Below are 26,434 nucleotides of genomic sequence, written 5' to 3' on the forward strand. Positions count from 1 at the left end.
CAGGTCATACTACCGTCAGCGCAAATAGTGATGTATCAAAACATTGTGTCCGAATTACGTAGTGCTGCTAAGACGAATGATGAATTTTAAATCAGTTCCATGGCCCCCTCTTCGATTACGTGTTGAGGTTGCATAGAATTATTGTTGTATAACACCCAATCTAACCTTTCTCCAACTTCCAACATTCAAAGTAGTTTGAATCGCACTGTGCAAGTATATTGTGTTGTGATTGAAAAAAGTTGTAAGAACGATTGAAAGTGACTTGATTTTAAGTGACGCTTTTCGTAATTTTGTTACAAGGTACTTGATCTCAATTTTTTTTTTATCTATTATTTTTTTAGATTTTTACGTCTAACTAAAATATACAAAGCTATCGTGTAAAGCGCTAAATTAGTTTGAACGTCGGAATTATTTCTTCCAAGTAAGGTTAATATTTTAGTGCAATAGTGTATTTATGTTGTTAGTAAGTAATAGTAGTGAAATACAAATACCAAGTAAGTGGGAGTACAAGATTTCTTAAGAATTTACGGGTAGTGTGATAAAGTTCGTAAGGAATATTATGATGTTTGAGGTATATAAGTGTGTTGATAATTTGACACATTTTTGATTATACGTCAAAAGACTCGCTAAGAAGTGAGAAAAAATGCTAAATTTTATTAGAGGAATAACCTCTAATAAAATTTTGTTTAAGGATTTCGAAGTAAGCTGCTATAAAAAATTTAAATGCTTATATACATAATAATATGTTTCGTATGCAACAAAACGAGTCGAGTTATTTTTAAAGGTAAACGAGACTAATGTGCAAAGAAGTATTGTAGACAAAAAAAAACAAAAATTTTTCCATCTAATTAAATAATTTCTTAATTATGTTTGTTTAAATAAGAAAAAAATCTCTCATTGATCGATCACAAGTTTTTTTTTTCTTACCTTATAACTGTCATAACTATATACGAAACAAACACAAGTACATAACTAACAAACACAAATACATACCTTATCATCTCTAATCAAGAAATTGATTCGGACTGCTGTAACTATACTTGAGACCTTAGAACTGATATCTCAAGGTGGGTGATTTACGTCGTAGATGTCTATGAGCTCCAGTAACCACTTAACACCAGGTGGGCTGTGACCTCATCCACCCATCTAAGCAATAAAAAAAAAGAATAGAACCAAGATTCTACTGTGACCACAGGTCAGAGTCACTAAATACTAAATCAAGTAAAATCATACTACCTGGTGGCTATCTCTGATGTGACAGAATAAGAGCAATTCCTTCGCGAATGCATCTCTTATCAAATCGGAATCTATCTAAATCTCGAAAGGTCTAAGAAACTCACCTTCCAATGCCTTATACCTATGTCTGATCCGATTTCATGGCAGCCTTTATATGAACGACCGCCGGTCCGGCGTCCGGAGGGGGAGGGTGATGAGAGAGATGTGCTCCGCACTATACACTTTGCTTTCCCCCCTTTGCCTTGTCATGAGTTCTGTCTCATGGACGTTGGTTGTTGAGTGACAGGAAGTTTTAGTCGGTTCAACTCCGACATACTCCGCCCGCTATCCCCAGTGGAGGAAGTCCGGCGATTTCCTCCTGACCAAAAAAAAGCCTTTATGTGAAGTGTGGATGCTTTAAATAGAAATTATTTCGCACCAGAAATAGCTTGTAAGGTGATAGGGTAGATTTGTGCATGTAGCATATTCCATCAGTAGTATTCAAGAAAAGAAGCACATCCTCAATATTCTGGAGTTCAATAAGATTAAATAAGATTCTGCTATCATAGACGGATGATAGAGAAGTAGTTGTAAATCGAACAGGCTCAGATCGCATAACCTTGTTTTGCGAGACCTCAGAACCAGACATGGTATCCCATCATTTTGCTCTGATCAAAATAGCTGACCAGTTTCGGATGCGCGTCGTATGCTCTGCACTATAAGCCACTGTAGACCAAATTACCAACAGTCGACGTCACTCAAAACACGTTATTACGGATCCTCCCGATCCATTAACGGTGCTTTTAGGTACCACAAGCACCGGTCACCGTCCTCGTCGAACCCATCACGTGCGACGAAGGACTTGACGAGCGAATTAACCCACAGTCACAGCCCACTGAGTTTCTCGCCGGATCTTCTCAGTGGGTCGCGTTTCCGATCCGGTGGTAGATTCTGTGAACCACTGCTCTTGCTAGGGTCAGTGCTAGCATCCCTCCGGTTTGAGCCCTGTGAGCTCACAAGAACTAAACTCCTACAACATTTCTGTGTTGACCCTACCCAGTTAACTAAGGACTTGGGAGCAAGAACTTTAATGTCAATTGTATTGTTATAGTTGTCATATTGAGAAAATAAATAGGCACATTTTAAGGAGATACGGACCCAGTATGGAACAATGCTATTGGATGACTACATGTTTATTAATATGAATCGTCTATTGACTCTATTGTGTTCAAATGGTGCAGCAGGCAAATAATACTAAGTATTTCTGATTTGTCAACTTGTTCCGGATTTCAAGACTGTTTGTTAATTACTTTAACATTTTGTAAGGCAAAGGATGTGTTTTTAACACCAGTTTTTTTTTTCAAGAAAACACATGCTTGTTAGTCTTATTTTTCGGCCTGAAAACATTTGTGAATGAAAAGAAATACATTAATTTTACTAATTCAATTTCTTTTTCCACATTAAAAACTTTAAAAAAATGATGTCCTCATAGCTTTTTCCGTATATAATAAAACTTGGCAAAAGGGTTAAAGTGGGTTAGGTTAGTAAAACCTTTTTTTAGCGCCATTGATGGCCAGTTTGTCTAAAATGATAACCAACTTCATTTTAATCACGAGTAGTTCTTGCCTAGAGGATACTATGATCACTCGTATAGAGAAAGATCAAGCTAAGGACAGAATCGAGCAGATAAGTACCTAACATATTTCTGTATATTATGTACCCAAAATCTTTTCGTGTGGTCGTTACGTTAATCTGTCTACTTATATAATTTGTAGTCAGAGACCAACTAGATATTCCGTGGGGTCGTCGCGTTCCCTTAGCGGGGGCACGGAGTGGGCCTCGAGAAACCCCTCTGCCCGGGCTGAATCTCCCCGCCCATTGAGGGCAGGGGTGATGCACTACGGGCTTGTATCTGGCAGGCTTGATTTTTTTTTTGTTTTTGGAAGAATCGCTTCATTCTTCTTTCTTCTGCCTTCATCCTTTCTTCAATCTTCTTCTTCACTTCTTTCTTCACTCGAACTACACAATTATCAAAACCGAACTGAAATATCATTATAATACACGAACGACCAACGAACCAACGAATTAATTCAAATCACGTACTGTTGCTATCTGATTACTCATCGGGGATGTCTCTTTGTTTATTGAGCTCAGGTTTCTAATTTCGACATTAATATCGATGAATATGTGCTACGCGTCTTGTTGGTAGGTATTTACACTGACGTGATGGGAAGCATCAAGCTTATGTAGCCTAATGGGCATGTAGCTCGCATTAATCAGGTACCAAAAATTTACCAAGGAAACAAGTGACTATCGCGTGCTCATAAAGGACTTCTCCGATACATTCATACTCCGTGTTATAAAATTGACATACATATCGAAGGGTTAAAGGATGTTCGGCTTAATACACAACATAGTTTATCTTTGTAATTAATGGTGCGTTTTATTTGGTATTAGCATCAACAGTTCCAAGTTTTTAATTAAACTTCAATTAAGTTTACTCCATTCAAATAGCTAAAGATTTTATTTTTCTCTTATTATATTTTTTCTTTCTTAAAATTTAAATGGCTCTGCTTGTAAAGTTGGTAAAATGTCGTTTAAAACAATAGCCTTTCACTGCTCGACATGCGCGCAATAAGCAAATGGACGAGCACTTCACCTGCGAAGTAGGCAGCGGCTTGGCTCTGCCCCTGGCATTGCTGAAGTCCACGGGCGACAGTAACCACTCACAATCAGGTGCTTGTCTGCCTACAAGGGCAATAAAAAAAAGTTGCATATGAAATATATTATGCGCTGCCGTCTTCTGTTCGTTTTGAGATATCTCTATTTGTTAATCGGACGCTGGGATGGAAGATCAACATTGTTCTCAAGTTCTGGCTTCTAGCTTCAGTGAATCTACAGGCCAGATTGGGCGATATTCTAGTGATTTAACACTAATCATACCAACACTTACTGGTAACTATTTCTACCCTAGCGGGTAGATAACAGTATACGACAAGTATTACTCAAAATAAACAAAACAAAACAAAAATAGTCTATTAACTGTAGATTAATTGGTAAAATAAAGTCATGAAGTCAAATGTGCAAAAGCAATAAGATGATAGGTGCATTTTGCAATGCAAAAGTTCAAAATGGGTCATCTGACCCGTTATGGTGTGTTTAGTGTTAAGCCTATAACAAGGTAATATCAATCGTGGGTAATTCTGCCCGGATGTAATCATAATGTTTTGTTTTGATAACTATAACGACCGTCAAAGTAGTGCAAATAAAAATTCAAAAAAATTTAATTCTTGCAACATTATAATACCAACTAGCCTGTGAAACCCACTATTTACAAAAATAAATAAAACGAATTGAAAATATTCAAATCTTTGCTTGCGAAACTATAATTCCTAGCTCCAACAGCGGCCTTGGAAAACATCTGAATATTAATATTATTTAATTATTTTTTTTCCTACCTATGCTGTTAGCCTTGAGAGGCTATTTCAGCTTCACCCTAACGTTTGTAGGTGAGCTCATGGGGCTCAACCGAAGAGTTGCTAACACTGACCCTAGCAAGAGCAGTGCTTCGCAGAATCTACCACCGGATCGGAAACGCGACCCACTGAGAAGATCCGGCGAGAAACTCAGTGGGCTGTGTCTGTGAGTTAATTTGCTCGTCGAGCCCTTAATCGCAAGCGACGGGTTCAACGAGGATGGTGGCCGACGCTTGTGGTGCCTAAAAGCACCGTTAATGGATCAGGAGGATCCGTAATGACGTGCTTTGGGCGACGTCGACGGTTTACCATTCGGTCTACTGGGTCGGGTATGTAGTTTCCAGCGGCCACGATGAGAGGGTTCTCGTGACGTGCCGCCTTTTATTTAATAAGTGTATTTTTTAAATTAATACATTTTTATATACATAAATATGTGTGTTCGCTAAAGTATTTGTTTCATTTGGTAACTAACTGATAATGGCGTAGTAAAGTGACTTCAACTATTTTCGTATTTCTATTAAAAACAATGTTTTCTTAATGAGTTACATGGTCACCGTAAATTTAGTTGTTAAATGAAATATGGTTACATAGCTAATTATCACACTGCACACACATGCGAAGTCCTCGTAATAATTTTCCACGGCACTTAATTTTCTATGTCTGTAATTAGATTGTGGTTGTGTTGGTAGATTGGCTTTAAATACATCAAAGATTTGCAGCTGGCCGATAATATATCACTTCACTTCACGTGTTCTCTTTTTAGTGGTGACCCGCTGTATCACTGTGTTTGAACTCTAGTTCTCTATAATATATAAGACTCTATAATTTAATATAACCCTATAGAACTGTATTCTAATATCAATCCAAGTTTTTAATTAATGTTGTTTGGAATTAGGAGTCGAATTATAGTTATTCTTGTCTCGTGTGTGTTTTGTTACCACTTTTCGGTCGTTTGGCCTACCGTACATGACAATGTGTACAAGTGTAACGTTAGCATCTTTTAATTATTGATTTTTAATCCTTTCGCTGGTTCCTTCCTTCCTATCTTCGGGCACATCATGCGGTCTCCCACACATAAATTAGAGAACCTCATAATTGCGGGTCGCATAGGGGGCGAGCGCGCCATGGGCAAAACACCAGCCAGAAGGGCAGATCTAGTAAGGGTAGCACTTGGTGGTAGTCTTTACCATGCGGTCCAAGCCACCCATGATCGAAGGATGAATGTCACATGCGGTCGCGACCCTCAGCAGTGAGGGAACAATATAGAAAAAGATTCACTGGTTGCCTAAGTGGCTATTTTAGATACGCTCGGACGGGAAGATGAGCTCGCGGACTCAACCTGAGAGAATTTGCTAACACTAGCCCTAGCAAAAGCTATGCAGAATCTACCATCGGAATCGTGATCCTCTGAGAAGATCCAGCGAGAAACTCAGTGGATTGTATTTATGGGCTGGTTTGCTCGTCGAACTCTTCGTTGTAATCGACGAGAACGGTGACAAGAGTGAGATTGGATCCGGGGGATCCGACAAGACAAGCTTGGAGCGCTAGAGGCTTTGCGATGCCACGTCGCCTGTGTCTGTTAAGATACTTTTGTCGTAAGCATTCTAAGTCTAAAATACTAATAGGCTAATTACAAAGCAATTGAGAAGTGTTCATATTAGCTCTCTCAGTGTGGGCAATCACTCAAAACGAATATCTTTTTTTTATTGCCTTAACTGGCTGACGAGCATACGGCCCATCTGACGGTGAGTGGATACCGTCGCCCATAGACTTCAGCAATGCCAGGGGTAGACCCAAGCCGCTGTCTATCGATCGACGTGAACTGATCCGAAAATCATCAGCATCGTAAATATAATTTAGATTAAAAAAAGGCGAGTGAACTAGCTCACGGCCCTGATGTAAAAAGGCTAATGGACAACATCTACATCCTAACGCAAATGCCGTCACCCATCTTGAGACATGATGTCGAAGTCTCAAAGGTATAACATAACGGCTGATCCACCCTTCACACTAGAAAGATGGTCACAATACGCCCTAGCACCATTAAAAAGCCATTTTCTATTTTTGTAGTCGTTTTAAAGAGAAATTTTCCTCGGTTTTTAATTATACATTATATGTAAGTAGAGAAAAAAAATTCAAATACCTAATTAATATAATAATAAAATAATAATTTTACAGCCATGACTTCGTATTAAACTTTGAGTTGAAGGATCCGATTGCGTTATAATCAATTAAAGTATACGTTTTCAAAAATTTAAATAATGATAAATCTATTAATTATACATTATTATACCTTTTTTATGATATATTGTTTGATAAGACTTTGAGTGAAGGATAAAACTCCAAGTTAAAGATTCGCGTTTTTTTTTTTAATATACATTCACATGCAACGGGACACATTTGAGCTTTGGACATGTTGAAATTCCAACGTCATTGAAATTTCGACCTCATGCCTCAAGATATGTGGCTAAATTCTGGCATGTATAGACAAAATTAATAGGACTAAAATTAATTTAAAAAATTAAAATAATCTAATAATGAAATCATACAAAATTACCCTCTAATATTTTAGGTCTCATGTAACAATATCAATAAGCTACAGTGGTTCAATCGTCATACAATCCAAATTTTTTTTATTGCCCTTGTAGGCAGACGAGCATACGGCCTACCCGATAGTGAGTGAGACATCAGCAATGTCAGGGGCAGAGCCAAGCCATTGCGTACCGCTTAATACTCTCCACAAGCCTCGCTTAAAGAAGGACATGTCATAGCGCTCAGAAAACACCGTAGAGGGGAGTTAATTCCAAAGCCGGATGGTACGTGGCAAAAAAGATCTCATTGAGACTGTGACCTCACGTCTCAAGGTGAGTAGCGGCATACTCGTTACGATGGCTCCATAGCCACCGGTAAGAATGCCCATACATCCAACGTTGTTTTAAAAATGTATTTTCATTTTTCAGAGACGTCCTTATTTTTAATATTAATCAAATCAAATTAAGGAGCGGACCGCTAGCGTGGTATGGACATGTGATGCGTAGAGAGAAGATGCATGTGACTAGGAGATGTATGGAAATGGTAGTGCAAGGTATAGGTCGACCGAAGAAGACATGGATGGAGTGTGTAAATGACGATATGAGAGAGAGAGGAGTGAGTGTTGAGATGACGGCTGATAGAAGAGAATGGAAGAGAAAAATTAGCTGTGCCGACCCCACCTAGTAGGATAAGGTGGAGAAAACTAAGAAGAAGAAGTCATTATTCTTAATATTCACTCACACCCCACCATCGGTTTCCGTGGTTAATCATAACAGTGTTTTGTAAATTTAATACAAAAATAATACTCAGAGGTCGTTAGACCAGTCCAATAGTTAATAACATTAATCGCACGAAACGTAAATGTATCAAAGGCTTCCAGAGTGCCTTTATAGCTGGACGTGTTAATAGATTTCTAAAAGTGTTTTCGTTTTTAATTTAATTTCAGTATATTTAATTAAAACAGTAAGGTGAGTTTGCTGTTTATTAATATTTTAGTTCTGGAAATATATATATTTTTTTAACTTTTTCTTATAAATTAATAGACCCTGAAATCTACCTAATAAGATGCAAGCTTACTCATACGAAGCGATGTGACAATAACTTTTATTTGTAAACATGATATTATGTACTAATATGAAATCCATCTGAGAATCAGCCTTACACATCTATTAACATTCACTTCTCTCTATTTATTTAAATTGCACATGCTTTGATTAATAAGAATATAGAGGTATTATAAAAATTCGCAATACTTTCAAATTAATGCGCATTTACAAGTAGTGCGAAATTTCCTAAGCTTGTACGAGTAACTCATATAATACTATTTCCGATACGTTCTAGTTTCAAGAGTAGGACACATTTAAAATTGCTACAAATGCCTTTGGATCTACTGCTTTCCATGACGGACGATGATCTTTTACCACATTAATGTCATTAAAAAAAAAAACTTCAGGTTTTGACCTTATATCTTATCCTATTAATTTAAGGTGGGTCGTATTATATACCCGTCTAGAGTACAAATTCCCAATCTCCTCTCCAATGTCGAAGCTACCCCGTTAGCATTCAAAATGCACCCAGACTATAGGCAAGATTGACCCTGTGAATGATTATTTTCAGTAGTGCAATCTGAATCATCGATAAAGTCGCGACAATTTAAAAACTTCCTTATCATTTAAAAAAAAAAAACATTTTTACTAAAATCAATCTTAAACACTACGTTCCAAAAATTTAAATTGAAATGGAAAACTATGTTGACGCGGTCATAAAGAGTTTCGTTCTATCTAAAAGTTACCGGCACGACAACAATTTTTTACTTTTTAAATTGTATTTTTATAACCATCCGATTTGGCTGATGACATATGTACCGGAATATCGTGAAAGTCCCTAAGTAAATCCACTCGTTTAATGAATAATTGTAGTTCGAGTCTTAAATTTTTATATGTATATATTTATATATATCTATATATTTATGTATAATAATATGTATTTATTTAAGTACTATGTATTATGTATGTTATATATACACATAATATATGTTTAAGTAATATTCCCTTCACACTACACCTACCAAGCTTCATCTCTGCACTCCCCTAAGGTAGACTGTTAGAGAATGCCTATGGCATTAAGTCCGCCTTTATACTTTCTAGTATAAGAAGTTATAAATAAATAAATAAATAATATCGAACTAAGCCTGCGACTTAAAAATTGCTTCTTTTCATCAATTCAATCTGTATAATATTAAGCGCAAACTTCAACTCTCGTCCTTTCCTACTTGTTTCATTATTATTTATAGGGAAAGCAGTAGCAAAATTCGATACATGATTTTAAAATATAAATGCGCACACACAGAATCAAAAAGCCCAACTAATTTAATCTTATTTCTACTTCAATCTTAAGCCACCTAATGTTTAGTGTAGGTATTTGCCGTATACCTCCATCTCCTACAGTCTTGGGCCAAGCACACCACTTCCTATCCATATCTCTGGCTAAAACTTTATGCTAGTTTTCGATAAGCACTTTACGAGATGGACCAGAACTAAACACATTATCCATCCTGTGCGGCAACTTAACATGTCTTCCTGGTTGGTACTAAATATTGGAATTGGATTTTTTTTATTTGGAGACAATTGGAAACAAATCTTATAATGAGGATGATTCTCATTACTAAGGAATAAACAAGATTTTATATTGTCATTGTAGATAGTCGAGCATATTCGCCTGATGGTGGCTAGTCATCATCTATTATAGACAACAATTTAGAGACACAGCCAATCCACTACAACTCCATAACAAGCCAAGTAAATAGCATTTAATAAATGAATAAAGTTTTGTATGACTCCAATCATTAACCAAATTACCCATCTTCATGAATCTAGACTTTGACAAATAATAAAAATGGAATTTAACAAAAACTAAAGACTCTCAAAATTGTATGCATAATATTATGGAAATTTTAGCGTGAGATTAATAATGATTGATTCAAAATCTCGTACATAAATAATGATGTTTATCATTCGTGTGATTTTATCATCATTCTTTTCAAAACAATGTTTATTTTATACGTTTTAAAGCTCGTATTTATTACATATAAGATTATTGTGAAAATGTAGTTAATTTACTTTAATTTAAATTTCTTAAGTTAATCCTAGTGAAATCCAGTTTCGTTCGCTTGGGTATCGGAAATTTTCTAAAAAAACATATTGTATTCCTATTTATTTTGATGGTATTTTAATGCAATCATATAGGAACCTTCTTTAAAGAGCGAATAAGGTTTATTACATAATTTTATCACTAATGGATAAATGGTTTAGGAAAGCAGATGCACAACATAAAAGCAACATATAAACATTAAATGTTAATTAGATAGATAGAACAATAGATATCGGTGGAAATTAAAACAAATTTAACAGTTTTATCTCGCGTTTTTATTGTAATTTTATTATTTCCAACGTTTCAAACACCCTATAGATTTCGTGTAACTCGCGAATACCGATGAGAATACTAGGTATTATGATTGATGTATAGAATTTGCTTTTTAAACGCCTGAGTTTTAATAAAATAAGCTATCACGCTATTCAATGACGAGTTGGATATTCGTGATTTCAACATTTCAATTCGTTTTTCGTTGAAATGCATTGTAGATAATTTTACTAATAATATGATGATTCCTTTAAAAGAATGATCAAAAATAAAAGTCAATTCTAAGACATCGGTTATTGACGTAGACGATAATGCCGACTTCTTCGACTATTAGAAAAAGAAGAATATTTAGAAGCCATCATTACTTAAAAAATGGGACGCCCGTGTTTTCTGAGCGATTTATTATAAACCATAAAAATGTTCTATATTATAAAATACATTGAACTTCTATTATTGTTGTTGTTTTTTGCGGACACAATACTGAGATCATATACATATATATACTAAGTCACTGAATTGAATCTAATGATAACTCAAATGTTGAAAACTGTTGGCTGTGTGTAAATAATACCGAACAATTAGACTCATATACGGTTGCAAACATTACCATTCTTCGACAGTCGACTAAACAAATATTGATGTACTAATCTACATATAAATCATCATTATCTGCAATAAAAATGATATCACATTAAGACCTTGCAGTATCGGCTACCGATATCAGGGGTCACCCGGAAATATTTTATTCAAAACATAGAATCGACAGTAAAACAAATTTTCTCGATCCAAGGTGAAGGATTTAGTGCATTTGCATATAAATTAGATGTATTTTTATGTGTTTTCCTGTTTATTCGCATGTTACTCAATGGTAATACGTTCATGACCTTACGGAAATAACAAGACAATCACACTGTTCCGTTGTGTAAATTGGACTGAATTTGCACGGGTGCATCAGCTGTCTTATAGCTCTACTTTGTTAGAATTAAAGATGTTTGTAATTATGAACTTACCGTTGAAGTTTGAATGTTCCTTTATTTTATTGCATTAACGAGCTCACCGGTTACCTGATATTAATTGTTTGTCGGAATTCAGAGACATTAGAATGCGAATGCTCTATTCAAGTCGAGATATTAGGTCTGAGTTTCAATTGTATGCTATCATGACTGTTCAATCTATGACACCGGAAGTCATGACTGCTTCGCGACAGAATTAGTCAGAGTAGTGATACCTACATCCTGCGGGATTACAAGATGACCTGCCATAAGTAAATATTTTCACCATATTTTAAAAAGGTTGCAAACACAAACAACGAGGCACGGTCAATAGGTCGCGCAGTTCACGGCGTTAGATTTAAACTTTTAACCCGAAAATCGATCATTAGCAGAGTAAGCCAACCTACTTAACAAATGATGATATTGAAAATACTTTTCGGCTTAAGCAATAAGATGCTAATTCCGCGGCGTACTATTGTATGCTTTATTTGCATGTAATAAATATTAAGAGGTATTTCATGTAGGCATGAGAAGAGTTCAATGAATAGTAATAATGTGATACATTCTTCTAGGAACAAAAAAAAATGGCAGGCATAGTCGAGACATTAAATTTACTGTTACTGTATTGCTGTTTGTTTTATAGCAGAAGCAATGAAGTTTTCTATAGGAAGGGGAACAAACATCTGGGTATGAAAAAAGTGTTAACGCCCTTAACGCTTTATGACGCGCAGAAACAAACCAGACTGAGAAATTGCTTGAGAATAAGCTGTTTGAGTTTGTTACAATAAGATTTTGACCTATTTTTGGCTGGAATCGTACCTAACTATGAATGAAACATGGTTTCATATATGCATCATGCTTCCGAAGATTTCAAGGTGATTCCATCCGCCGGTAAGACTGGCCGTAAGGACTATTTTTTCTGGGACAGCCAAGGGGTGGTAATGACCGAATACCTTAATAATAGAGCCACTATCACAGAGACGCAAGACAAATAATAAAGTTGTGTGAGGAAATACCTAAGCAACGGCGTCACAAATTCGCTAAATTTGTTTTGTATATACCAAAATAACGACTCCGCCCACAAGTGCCGGGTTGCTATAGCTGCCATTTAAGAAGCTGGGTTCGAATTGATGAAACATCCTCCACATTCACCGAACCTAGCTTCTAGTAATTTCTACCTGTTTCCGCGGTTAAAGGAGCATCTCAGGGGCTATTCATTTGAAGATGATGATTCAGTAGTCTCGCCGGGTTTCACGATTTTTTTAGGGATAAGGATGAATATTTTTTTTTAAATTGAATTTAAGCCTTAGAAAAAAGATAATAAACAAAGAGTATAAGTCTGAAAGTGAACTACGTAACTAAAAACTAAAGTAGCATTTAATAAAAGATAATTGCATTACTCATTATCAATTTTTTTGAACACCCCTAGTAGTAGTGGTTGAAAAAAAGGGGCGTTACCTAGGGAGTTTTCCGGGAGTTTTGAAGATGGGTAATTTTATAGTTTTTGATGTGCTCTTTTCGAAACTATGCCACCTTGTATGCTTATTCCTCGTGCCGCCATATTGGTAAAACGGCGTTTAAAAAGAGGTTTTCAGGTGATGATTCTTTCAGAGTGATTTTACGATATAAACCTTTATGTACGAAATCAAACCAAAGACATTTTCCTACAATTATATCCAAGCAACTTTTTTCATAAAGTCAATAGTTTCGATTTACGAGCGCCGTAAAGTGTTATTTATTTAACACGTTTTTTCACTGAATAACTCGTTTCCACACCGCCTTGAGGTTAGAGTAAGCGGCGCGTTTATATACCGTGGTTTCCTCAGTAGGTCTAATCCACGTGTCTTTTAATATTCCGAAATTCAGGGCAATCTTCTCTGTTTAGATCCTATTGATGGGTCAGGTGTTACCAGGAGCCCAACACAAAGGCTACGGGTTTCTTTATACCTACTAAGGTTACTATTATTTTATTGCTTAGATGGGTGGACGAGCTCACAGCCCACCTGGTGTTAAGTCGATACTAGAGCCCATACACATCTACAACGTAAATGCGCCACCCACCTTGGGATATAAGTTATCAAGTATTAAGTATAGTTACAACAGCTGCCCCAGTAACCACTTAACACCAGATGGGCTGTGAGCTCGTCCACCCATCAAAGCAATAAAAAAAAATAAAAAAATGTGAGCTCATAAATTGTTGGAATGTAGAATAGGTGATTTGTAGGCAGCGGCTTGGCTCTGTCCCTGGCATTGCTGAAGTCCATGGGCGACGGTAACCACTCACCATCAGGTGGGCCGTATGCTCGTCTGCCTACAAGGCCAATAAAAATTTTTTTTTAAGTAAAATCACTTGGAAGGAAGATATCGTCAAAAAATTGCTTTTGGACATCATTTTTCCTTTATTGAGGCGCGAGCGACTAAGATACGAGTCAGGAAAGTGGAAATTCGAAAAGATCACAAAAAAAACTATAAATTTACTCATCGTTAAAATTCCGGGAAACTTTCCATGTAAAACTACCGGATGACTGTACTAAATATACAACATTTAAATTACTTTGTGTCAATAGACATCGACTTATTCAATCTACAAATAAAATATTCAAATTTATATTTATAATTGCCAGAAGTATCTAATTTATAATTATTTAAATGGTAATTAACTTAAACCCAGTGCATCAAAATCCATCGTTTCTTTTAGTAGAACTAACTTCGTAAATAAACTGAAAAAAAAAATGCGAATTTATTGAATATTATTATAGTAATTTAGTTTATTTACAGCTAAATATGTAAATCGTGTGAATACTTTATATTCAATTCGATCGCAAACAATATCTTGATGACCTTGAATTATATGTACTTGAATTATATGTATTACTGGTGGTAGGACCTCTTGTGAGTCCGCGCGGGTAGGTACCACCGCCCAGCCTATTTCTGCCGTGAAGCAGTAATGCGTTTCGGTCTGAAGGGTAGGGCGGCCGTTGTAACTATACTGAGATCTTAGAACTTATATCTCAAGGTGGGTGGCGCATTTACGTTGTAGATGTCTATGGGCTCCGGTAACCACTTAACACTAGGTGGATTGTGAGCTCGTCCAACCAATCTAAGCAATAAAAAGAGAAAAAAAATGTTTTTTTTTTAATTTTGCAATTATTTTCAGATGCCTTCCGTACAAGAGCAGCATCCCTTACTGATTTGCACTGAAGAGGACAAAGAAGAAATAAAAAGGCTACTAGAAATCAAAGATGCAAGACTACACGAAGACATTGAAGCGATCTTGGACTGGTTCAACAAGCAGCCCCATTTAGTCGAAGCTGGCATCGGTTGGTCTAATAAGTTTTTATAATATGATATCTGATATTATGGTATATTAATTTTACTAATTATTAGTGGTCCCGCAGTAGTCGAAATTCGACTATAATTAATTGAAATTATAAGTTTGTACACTATTATGATTCTATTTTTAAAGACTATTATACTTCTATAATCACAAATTTCGCCAAGACTACACTATAGAAAAATATTAATAACTAGCGACCCGCCCTCGCGTCGCTTCGGAAACATTAAAACACACATGAAACCAAAAAAATAAAATAAAAAAATAATTAAAAAAAGTAGCCTATGTTCATCAGGGACAATGTCGGCTTCTAATGGAAAAATAATTTTTCAAATCGGTCCAGTAGTTTCGGAGCCTATTCGAAACAAACAAACAAACAAATCTTTCCTCTTTATAATATTAGTATAGATATAGAAGACAAACAATATTTAATCTATTCTCAATTTGACCATAGACTTTATGCAATAATAAAAGTTTGACAATAAACAAATAGTAGGTATTCATGCGTGTATGTGTCAAATAAATGGAAGTGTGTGTAATGTTTTCTTGATTGATTTAATGTATTTTATGCATTATTTAAAAGAAATATTAGCATTGTGCACTCCTTCTCTATATTGTCTATAAGTGTAGGAAATTTCATACTACGCCGTCCGCGCAATTTTCGTTAAAAGGGATACAAAGTTTTTGCTTCACGTATTAATATATAGACAGGTCTTTTTTCACTTATGAAGTTACAATACTGACAATTTGAAATTTAATTTATGTATTAGTGGCAATAAATTCTAAATTCAAATGAATTATATTTTTAAATACGGAAATCTATTATTAAATTCAGATTTTTATTTGTTTTATTAGTGTGTTCCTTTCACTATATTTGAATCTATACTAATATTATAAAGAGGAAATATTTGTTTGTTTGTTTGTATTGAATAGGCTCCGAAACTACTGAACCGATTTGAAAAAATATTTCACTGTTTGGAGGCTATACTATTCCCAAATGACATAGGCTATAATCTTTTTTGAAAAAAATTAAGGATCCTTACCCTAACTCCAATAATATATCCAAAGGTGTAAAAAAATACCTAACATATTCTTTACATCGCGTGCCCTGCGAAAACTATTGATGTTAGAATAAAATAATGTACTACGACTTTGTAAAACATATTATTATTTACAAAAAGTATCGCGACAGCATATGTCTAACTATTATAGTTACGCCGCAATAAGTGTTCTTTTATTTAAAAAATTAAAAACAACGTCAATTATCGTTGAAATTTTAGTTAAAGACCCGAGCGGAGCCGGAGCGGGCCGCTAGTGTTTATATATCTTTCATCAATACTGATACGATAAAGCTATGAGTATTTTTGGAATATGAGTTCCGTCGCGGCAGCAATGTCGCTTTTTTTCCTACCTAAGCTGATAGCCTTGAGAGGCTATTTCAGCGTAACCTTAACTAGTAGGTGAGATCACGGGGCTCAAACCTGACGACGTTGCTAACACGAACCCTAGCAAGAGCCGTGCTTCGCAGAATCTACCACCGGATCGGAAACGCGACCCACTGCGAAGATCCGGCGAGAAACTCAGTGGGTTGTGTCTGTGGGTTAATTTACTCGTCGAGCCCTTCGTCGCAAGCGACGGGTTCGACAAGAACGATGACCGGTGCTTGAGGTACCCAAAAGCACCGTTAATGGATCGGGAGGATCCGAAATGAACAATGCCGCACAAATGGCTCACAACATTGCTAACGTGCACGGAGTGAATACTACAAACCAACGCATGACTCGATATTGGTTTGAACGCTATTGGTTTCGACATGGAAATATTGATCTAAAACAGAACCCCGTGGTCGCTCGAAAACCAATGTCAACAACGACGAATTAAAGGCGACAGTGGAAGCTGACGATACTCAATCAATCGCTGAGTTAGCAGCCGCTTTCAACGTTAGCATCAAAACAATACCGGTCTATTTGCGTCAAGTTAGCAAGGTGAAAAACTTGATAAGTTGGTGCCACAGGAGCTGAACGATCGCCAGCGTAATCAAATGTTTCCATTGCTTAACGCACACAGAAACGAAGAGATTTTGAACCGCATTACCACTTGACCACCGTTTAGTGGTCTAGTGCCAGTATAATTCATGGCAGCTTCTTACCAAATGGCACCAGGGTTGTTGTATATGTGTGCGATGAGGCATATACTCTTCCCGCTGCTCCTCCACGGCAACGCTCGACCTTACACAACTTAACAGACTGTTCCTAAGCTACAAGAAGAAGGGTTGGATGTTTTGCGTCATCCACCGTACTCACCAGACCTTGCGCCGACAGACTTCTACTTTCTCCGAAGTTTAAACAGCTTCTTGGCAGGAAAAAATCAATACTGGAGAGTATTAAGCGGTAGGCAGCGCCCTGTTTCTGCCCCTGGCCTTGCTGAAGTCCGTGGGCGATGGTAACCACTTACCATCAAGTGGGCCATATCCTCGTCTGCCTACAAGGGCAATAATAAAAAAAATAATACCTGACATGCATTAGCTTGTAGAGTTTGTTGACTCTCGTACATCCGACTTCTTCAAAAAGAGCATTAAAAAATTACCACAGGGCCGGTAGAGATGCTTCGATACCATGGGTGGATATTTTAATTGACAGAAATAATGTTTTCAAATAAACATTATACTAACATTATGTATACTAAACAGAAATTTCGTAGGTAAATAAATACCTGATATATGCCGACTGACAATATACAACTACTAGTAACTAAGCAAATTTATTTATTTTGACTAGTGCGCTTTTTATTATGCAACATTCAACTCAGCGTTAGGCCATTAGTCGACGGAAACCACTTATTTATTTATAATGTGTTGTTGACCTACAATCCGATTTTTGACACACACTTCAATATTATACCTTATTTACAATTCTACGTCTTTCCGTAGTAAAGGTATTACGAAATACGAACCAATACAAATATTTCAACCAAAATAACATTTGACATTAATCAAACATCCTAAAATGTAAACTTTGCAACAAATTATTTGATGTCACTTTTACTGAACACCGATAATTTTATAGATTGATCACTTCAATGTTTTAATATGTTTTTTTTTATTGCTTCGATAGGTGCACGAGCTCACAGCTCACGTGATGTTAAGTGGTTACTGGAGCCCATAGACATCCACAACGTAAATGCGCCACCCACCTTGAGATATATGTTCTAAGGTCTCAAGTATAGTTATAACGGCTGCCCCACCCTTCAAACCGAAACGCATTACTGCTTCACGGCAGAAATAGGCAGGGTGGTGGTACCGACCCGCGCGGACTCACAAGGGGTCCTACCACCAGTGTTTTTGGTATACTGAATTGTGGGTTAATTCTATTCATGTCTTTATGATTCCAAAAGCGAGATTACGTCGTCAATGACGTCGTATATTATGCTAATCACGATGTATCGTTCGCAGACCGTGATATTGTCGAGAGGATGCTGATCATATCAAAAGGCTCAATCGAGAAGACCAAACATAGAATCGACAATTTCTACAAGTACAGAGCTTTGGCGCCCGAGCTTATTCAGAACAGGGAAAATGTTCTTTCAGATCCAAGCGATCTGTGGTCTGTTTAGTAAGTACATGCATACAAATATTATTCAAACCTGTTGTATGTTTTTTTTTTTGTAGACCACATAAATAATAATATGCCTGACAAATAATACGTCTTGGTTAATGTTCTTTTTTTTCTTTAACAACCAGTTAAGCATTAAAACTGAACGTTGTCTAAAGCAGCCTGTTAACATTTGCGATTATTTTTTTAGCATAATTCAACTAACACCGTGACTGAAGAATACCGGTTATTATTTCCAAGAACTGACGCCGTTTACTTTATCTTCAATATAAATGTGTTTATAGTTTAAAGAAAAACCGCTTTAATTTATAATACACTAAAAGCTATGAGTTAATTTTGATACGTTAACATGATTTACTTTCTTTATTTCAAGATATCAAAAACAATATTATGAAATAAGTGTAATATTTAGCGTATTTAAAAAAAATAGAAACGATGTGAATTGTTGCGATGCTCTTCTTCAAACGTCATTTAAAATGCTGAAAACTGACCTCAATTCTAAAACGCATCAATTAAAGTCACTAAAAACAGCTACTTTAATTCAATTAAAATCCAAACCATAGATTATACACTTAATATATCCAAACTATTGGACTGATTTTAATAAAATTTCTATGCGACCAAGCAGTTTGGCTGGAATAAGATATAATGCATGGAATGTATCCTCTTTTTTCATATAAAATTTTCACCACACGGAACATAAATGGAACATAATAATTGATAGTATTCTAAAAAGAGATCAGATGTCAGAAGTGTAATTCGAACGTGAATTACATCGGTGTCAACACCGCCACCATCTTTGATACATGAGGTTGAAATCTCAATTGTATTGTATAGCGACTTCCACTCCGACCCATCTTCCAGAAAAAATTACTACTCCGCGACCGGAATAGGCTCGATGATAGTACCTAGCTAGGTCCCGTTGGTGTAACCTGCAACTAGTGAATCTATAGGAGAATATCTACTACGAGATTAAACGAAATTAACGTCTTTTGATAAAACCGAAGCATTAGATCTTCTGACAGATATTTTGCGGAGAACGAATGCAAATATTAAGAATCATCTTAGTGACTTCTTATTTTGATGGGGAATTTTCTCATCGTAATTCAGACGTAAAAAGAATAATGAAACTTAACTCATTGAATTTACGGAACGTGATGTGAACGGAAAAAGAAAAAATATATATAAATAATCATTTGCAAAACTCGGAAAAAATCGGATATTAATAAAAACATCGCAATTAGTAAATGATGTCAGCATTAATTACGTTCAATTACATTGATCCTGTACATGTTGACTTGAGCATCAAAAGTTGACCGCTGTTTTTTTTTCTTTTTTGAACTTCAACTCCGAGTACTCGTTGGATGTCAAAATATTATTCATCCATATTAAAAGCATATTGTGAAGTCGCTTGTGTAGGTTCACTACTATTCTATCTGTTTCTGTGACGAAGCAGTCATACGTTCCGGCGTGAAAGGGATAGCATTTTGAAGTCGTCGTGGCCTAAAGGATAAGACGTCCGGTGCATTCGTGTTGAAGCGATGCACCGGTGTTCGAATCCCGCAGGCGGGTACCAATTTTTCTAATGAAATATGTACTTAACAAATGTTCACGATCGGCTTCCACGGTGAAGGAATAACATCGTGTAATAAAAATCAAACCCGCAAAATTATAATTTGCGTAATTACTGGTGGTAGGACCTCTTGTGAGTCCGCGCGGGTAGGTACCACCACCCTGCCTATTTCTGCCGTGAAGAAGTAATGCGTTTCGGTTTGAAGGGTAGGGCAGCCGTTGTAACTATACTTGAGACCTTAGAACTTATATCTCAAGATGGGTGGCGCATTTACGTTGTAGATGTCTATGGGCTCCAGTTACCACTTAGCACCAGGTGGGCTATGAGCTCGTCCACCCATTTAAGCAATAAAAAAAAAAGATGCACAGAATTCAACTAAAATTACTCATGTTTTGTTACAGCACCCAAATCTCGATACCCAGAATGTACAATGGAAGCAGAATATCGGTGTTCGCAGTTCACGATCCGGACCCTAGCAATTTCTCTTCTGAAGCGCTGTTTAGAAACACATTTATGGTTCGTATAAATTTACATATACATATTTAGGTTTTTTTTTTCTTCATATAATTAAAGACACGCAACGTCCAATAGCATTTACTGAAAATCAATTCAAAATTCGAGTCGTTCGTGTCAAAGAAGTCGTACTAAATATTTCTAAATGTGAAATTCAATTTAAGATTAGAGATAGAGACTAACTTGACCATAAGCTGTATAGTATTGTTCAAAATAGTAATACAGAACTCTGTGTACTATGCCTATAGTAGTTAGTAGAGCGCATTGGTACTGCGGCAATATGGGTAATGTGTTCCAATTTTAGGAATGTCATGAAATTTAAACAAACACTTCTAGACTCACTCACGCTAGACTTCCGAGGTGATCATCAACTCTCATGTAAAAAAACTCAGAGTGAAATAAGAAAGAGCACATAGATATCGCAACGTAAACACTTCCACTCACCTTGAGACCTGAGGTCGAAATCTCAATTTTATTGTTTAACAGCTGTTTATTATTTGAACCAGAACGCATGTCTGTGGGATAGTGCTAGCTACTCATCGGGCTTATAATACACCATACAACAAATAAATGCGACCGTAGTACATAGTATAATACTTATGCTGGAAAAACTACTCATTTTCCGGTGAATATTTTGGTCGCCTTTTACCGCACCCACAGAAAAAATAGGGGGTAAAAGAGTAATATTCAAACCTAACATATACCTCCTTGCGTCGATAATCCTCAATGCTCAGGGTCGCGGCCTCATGAGGCTTTCTTGGGAAAATACAGATGGTGTCCCGCGTCCTTCCGCGGCAGTGCTTTTGGAAGAGATTTAGCTCTTTAAGACCGCTGAAGCTTTATTTGGGTCCGGCTAATTAACCGCCGCCAGACGTTCGGCGTTGACTGTTTTACGGTGGAAAGGTCGAACTCCAAGTCAACCCTCCTCTTTTCTCATCCGAGCTTGGGACGCGCATTGGCAGAGTTAAAACCTAACACATTACATACCTAAACATACATATATATTTTAATATAATGTTGGGATTTGACGAAATCCGAAAGTTAATTGGGATTCTATTTTACAGCTGGTCGATCTACGTTTGAAGTATGACTATTTCCTGAACGACATATGGTTGTTGGACATGAAAAACACAAGTTTTAGTCATGTACTCCGTTTGAACCCGGTTGTGTTGCAAAAGACCGCTCAAATATTCCACGTAAGTCATGAATAATTGTGTGTATGTTGAAAACAATTTTACAGTTAAAAAAACATATATTTAACAAATTAACACGCTGATGTTAATCGAGACGAATTATGTTTTATTGTTTTATTACGATTGTAAAGTGTCGACATTAGTTTGGAACGCGGGACCTTGCGCGGTACTGTGAAAGCATTAGACTTCAAAGGTGCGAAATTAGGTTGACACCGTTATTGTCAGTTCTTCTAAAAATTATAATGTCATTGACATTCATCAATCAGGTAGTTAATAAAAAATGAATCGAGTTACGGCTATCAGTTTAGTCAATAGATTTTAATGAATTTCTGAATTTGCTACAGCAAATTTAAATATGCTAAATATACATAAACATCATGCTATTCTACTACCTAAGATTCAAATTCCTCTATTTTAATTAGCGATGGCACAGAATGAGGCAAGCTCGCGTGACTAAATACCACAATATAGTATTTATTTTTGTAGCGAAATATTCAGTACCTATGTGTTGTGTTAGCATAGAACGGAGTAGCTACATGACTTTTCATGAGTATTATACCACCATCCACCAGTAAAAATCGGGTCTACGTCTCAATTAAATAATATTATAACGACTGCCTCTCCTTAGAAATCAGAACCCAGTACTACTTTGAACCAGAAATAGGCAGAGTGGATGGATACCATGCCTAAAAGCATGGTATGTGAATTCGTACGGGTAGCTCAAAAATCCCTCCATTCCTGAGAACTCTTCCACTCGGTTCACGCTCAGTCTACGATCTCAGGGTACCAGCATTCTGCCTGTTTCTATCTTGGACGCAGTCATACGTTTGGCTTGAAGGGGCAGTCGTGATAAAAGAGAATTGAGACTTGATTGAGAAAATATACTAAAATCTGGGTTTCGTTTATCCACCAAGCAACGTTGTAGTTGTTCGGAATGTTTTAGTAACCTAATTTTGTTACCTGGCATAGTTGTATCACTCGTGTCTTTGTGTACATCTGAAGTTGCATCTATAAGGCGATGATGCTTGAATTATTTAGCTAATTTACTTTAATTTAGTTGATATTACAAATACCATGCAAAAGAATATTGCTTTTCTTGCGTTTTCAAAAGTCGTAGATATGACTTAACTACAGTTTTATTTTCCTGTGTTTTTCTATCTATTTTTTTTTTGTCTTTTCTTCAATAAATTTTGATACTGTCGTAGACATTTCTGGAATGTAAGTGACATTTGAATTTCAGGATGGTACGGGATTACGAGTAAGCGCCATTCACGTTATAAACGCGACGAACGTATTCCAACATTTAGTTAGCTTCATGAAACAATTCTTCAATCCAAAATTAATGGAAAGGCTACACGTCCACGATAGCTTAGAAGAATTACATAAATATATTCCCAAGAAGTATCTACCCAAAGACTACGGCGGCGAGGAAATTTCTCTTTCAGAATTCAGAAGTAAGTTAAAAAAATTTGTGCAAATTTACATGGATGTGATATTTTATTGGCCATAGAAAAAAAAATGGCCGAATGTTTAGGTGACTCTGAGTCCAAGTCACCATGTTTGGTAATTGGTAATGTAGTGTAAAATGTGAAATATAGTTTTTAACGGTCTGACTGATTTTGGTCAAATTTGTCATGGTTAAAGACCAATAATGCATTTAATTACCAAAAACAATAAGAATGCTAACAAAAGGCAAATGCTTAAAAGAGTAGCGTATTCGAAATCTGGACTGAACTAAAGAGAAAACTCTAATCTCAATTAAACTATAACCGTATTTCTATTAATATATGGTATAATAGTAATGTCATAATAAAAAAAAAATTGATAATTATTGAAAATGACCAAAAAATTCCGTAAGTATCACGATTTTTTTTCAATTGTTATTGATTTGTATATAATTATATATAAAAAAACATAAACTGCAATTAAAATCAATCAAGAATTGATTAATTTTAAAGATGTCACAAAAAATATTTAAAAGTATTTTTTGCAGTATCGGTCAGAACTATTTTATTTTATATGTAAGTAATTATGTGGTGATTAATAGTAGTTTTACGTATACAATTTAAGAATCACACTAATTGTTTTTAATTTGAATTCTATTTGGGCAAATTATGTATTGTAATTAAATTGCTTTTCTAACAATTTATAGACACAGTTAAATTTTTTTCGGTTTAATTTAGTGTAGGAATGTAATATAATGGCATTTATATGACCTTCCAAACCGATCCTTATTTTTAGTGATCCTTTCCATTGTGAATTCTAAAACAGAATGTTCGTTTTGAACTAAAGCTTAAATTTCATGTCTCGATGTTGACGTTGATAATCACGACGTGATGTCCATGGGCTTATGCCTTGATGCTAAGCAGTTACTGGTAGGCTTCACAAATTTATTTCACTTCGAAACACGAACTTGGAGTCTTAACAACAGCGATCTCTCCCTTCGAACCAGAAAGCAACCTACATACATACTCGTATTTGGGTCAAAATACACAATAACAACGGTCATCTTTCTGATTTTATGATCAGATATCTTAATATGTTACTTACTTTAATGCTAGAGCGTCTTATGCACACGCATGATTAGGTACCACCACCCTGCCTATTTTTGCCCTGAAGCAGTAATGCGTTTCGGTTAGAAGGGTGGGGCAGACGTTGTACTGTAAAAACTGAGAATTAGAATGTTGATTGATTGTGGTTGATTTCTATGGGCTTCGATGATACTAAACACCAGGTAGACTGTGAGTCGTTTAACCCATTTTAGCAATAAATAAAAATGAAATACTTTTTTTATTTTTTTTTATTGCTTAGATAGGTGGACGAGCTCACCTGGTGTTAAGTGGTTACTGGAGCCCATAGACATCTACAACGTAAATACGCCACCCACCTTGAGATATAAGGTCTCAAGTATAGTTATTTAGAACGACTGACCCACCCTTCAAGCCGAAACGCATTACTGCTTCACGGCAGAAATAGGCAGGGGGTGGTACCGACCCACGGGGATTCTCAAGAGGTCCTACCACCAGTATAAATACTTAAATGGTTAATACTGTTTTTTTTTCTTTATAGACATATACGAGAAGGAAATAAGAAGCACAAATACCAAGCGTGTCGTGATAGAAGCCAGTAAAATGATTTCCAATGAAAACAGACGACCGGCATCAAACATAAATGAAGATTACCTGGCGGGTTCGTTTAGGAAATTGGATTTCGATTAATCTCATTTAATAAGTTAACTAGTATTCCTTGCCGCATGCTGTGGAATATCATCTATATATTAATACGTGAAGCAAAAACTTTGTATCCCTTTTTACGAAAATTGCGTGGACGGAGGAATATGAAATTTTCCACACTTATACAGAATATAGAGAAGAAGTGCACAATGCTAATAATATTTTTTTAAAATAATGCATAAAAGATACATTAAATCAATATACCATGTATTTGACGCACACACGCATGCATACTATTTATTGTCAAATTTTTGTTCTTGACGTCTGTTGTCAAATTGAGAATAGAATATGGTTTGTCTTTGTTAATATTTTATATAGTGTAGTCTTGGTGAAATTTGTGATTATAGAAGTATAAAATACAATCATAATAGTGTACAAACTTACAATTCCAATTAATTATAGTCGAATTTCGATTACTGCAATACCTCTAGTACTTTTAATTTTACGAAATACACATACTAGTACGGTGTCTGAACTATTTGATATTTAATTGGTTATAATTAAGCCCTTTGTTTTTGTTCTCGCCGATTGATTGCAAATATCAAGTGTGAAAGACAAAAAAGAACAAATTGACACTATTGTTTTCTAAAAAAAAACGCATCTATGTGATAATAATTTCGTGATTGAATACGTAAATTCATTCTGCAGTCAAATAAAAATGAATTTGGTTAAGATTCCCACGATTGGCTGTATCGTTTTATTTCTAAATGGATTACTTTAAAATTATTTTAATAAATTAATATGTGAATAGTGTATATGGTATAATTATATTATTATAATAATAGTCAATTTTATTATGGATAATGTTTAATTAAGTTATTTTAAAACAGTTTTTGGAACTTTAAATTTTAATTATTAAATCTATACTTAATAGTAATATAAATACGCAAATAGTTATATGTTTTTATTCTAGAAACTATTTCCTATTTTATCATCACTCATAATGTCAATTTTGTGGTTTTAAAGTTAAGTAAGTTGTTAATATACTTCTAAAAACTGATTTCTGATGTTTTTCTTTTCTTCTCTTTTTTAAGTCGAGAACAATTTCGCGGTAGCGTCATGACGATTTCTCATTTCTACTGTAAACAGGTATTAAGCTAATAAATAACAAATCGGACTTCAGTATTGTTTAGGCGTGGTCATTTGTGAATTACGTTCGAGGGGAAAAGGTAGGAAACTGCTCCTCTATTGTGTGCCGAAGGCAATTGATCGCAGGCTCGCGTCAACGGTTTTATTGTTGACCGGCTGCTAATGAAACGGCATTATACGCTGTATTAAATGTGTTTATCTCTATTTGAGCGCGAGGCAGAAATTATCTCTGACAATGTTTCACCGATGGTCA

General features: G+C 35.7%; 1 protein-coding gene across 2 annotated transcripts; it reads left to right on the top strand.

Annotated features, from left to right (window-relative positions):
• On the top strand, positions 1-26,092 carry LOC101744855 (alpha-tocopherol transfer protein). Of its 2 annotated transcripts, none has more exons than XM_012692703.4 (7): positions 1-300; positions 14,793-14,955; positions 18,421-18,580; positions 20,555-20,669; positions 21,731-21,862; positions 23,100-23,313; positions 24,929-26,092. In XM_012692703.4, exons 2-7 carry the CDS (start codon positions 14,793-14,795, stop codon positions 25,075-25,077), a joined length of 933 nt encoding a protein of 310 aa, XP_012548157.2. In that variant the 5' UTR covers positions 1-300; the 3' UTR covers positions 25,078-26,092. The 2 variants fall into 2 exon arrangements, with proteins under 2 accessions (XP_012548157.2, XP_004928861.2); XM_004928804.5 differs by lacking the exon at positions 1-300 and adding an exon at positions 7,943-8,191.
• Positions 26,093-26,434: the final 342 nt, after the last annotated feature.

Source organism: Bombyx mori, chromosome 16, assembly GCF_030269925.1.
Source record: "Bombyx mori chromosome 16, ASM3026992v2".
NCBI classification, from domain to species: domain Eukaryota; kingdom Metazoa; phylum Arthropoda; class Insecta; order Lepidoptera; family Bombycidae; genus Bombyx; species Bombyx mori.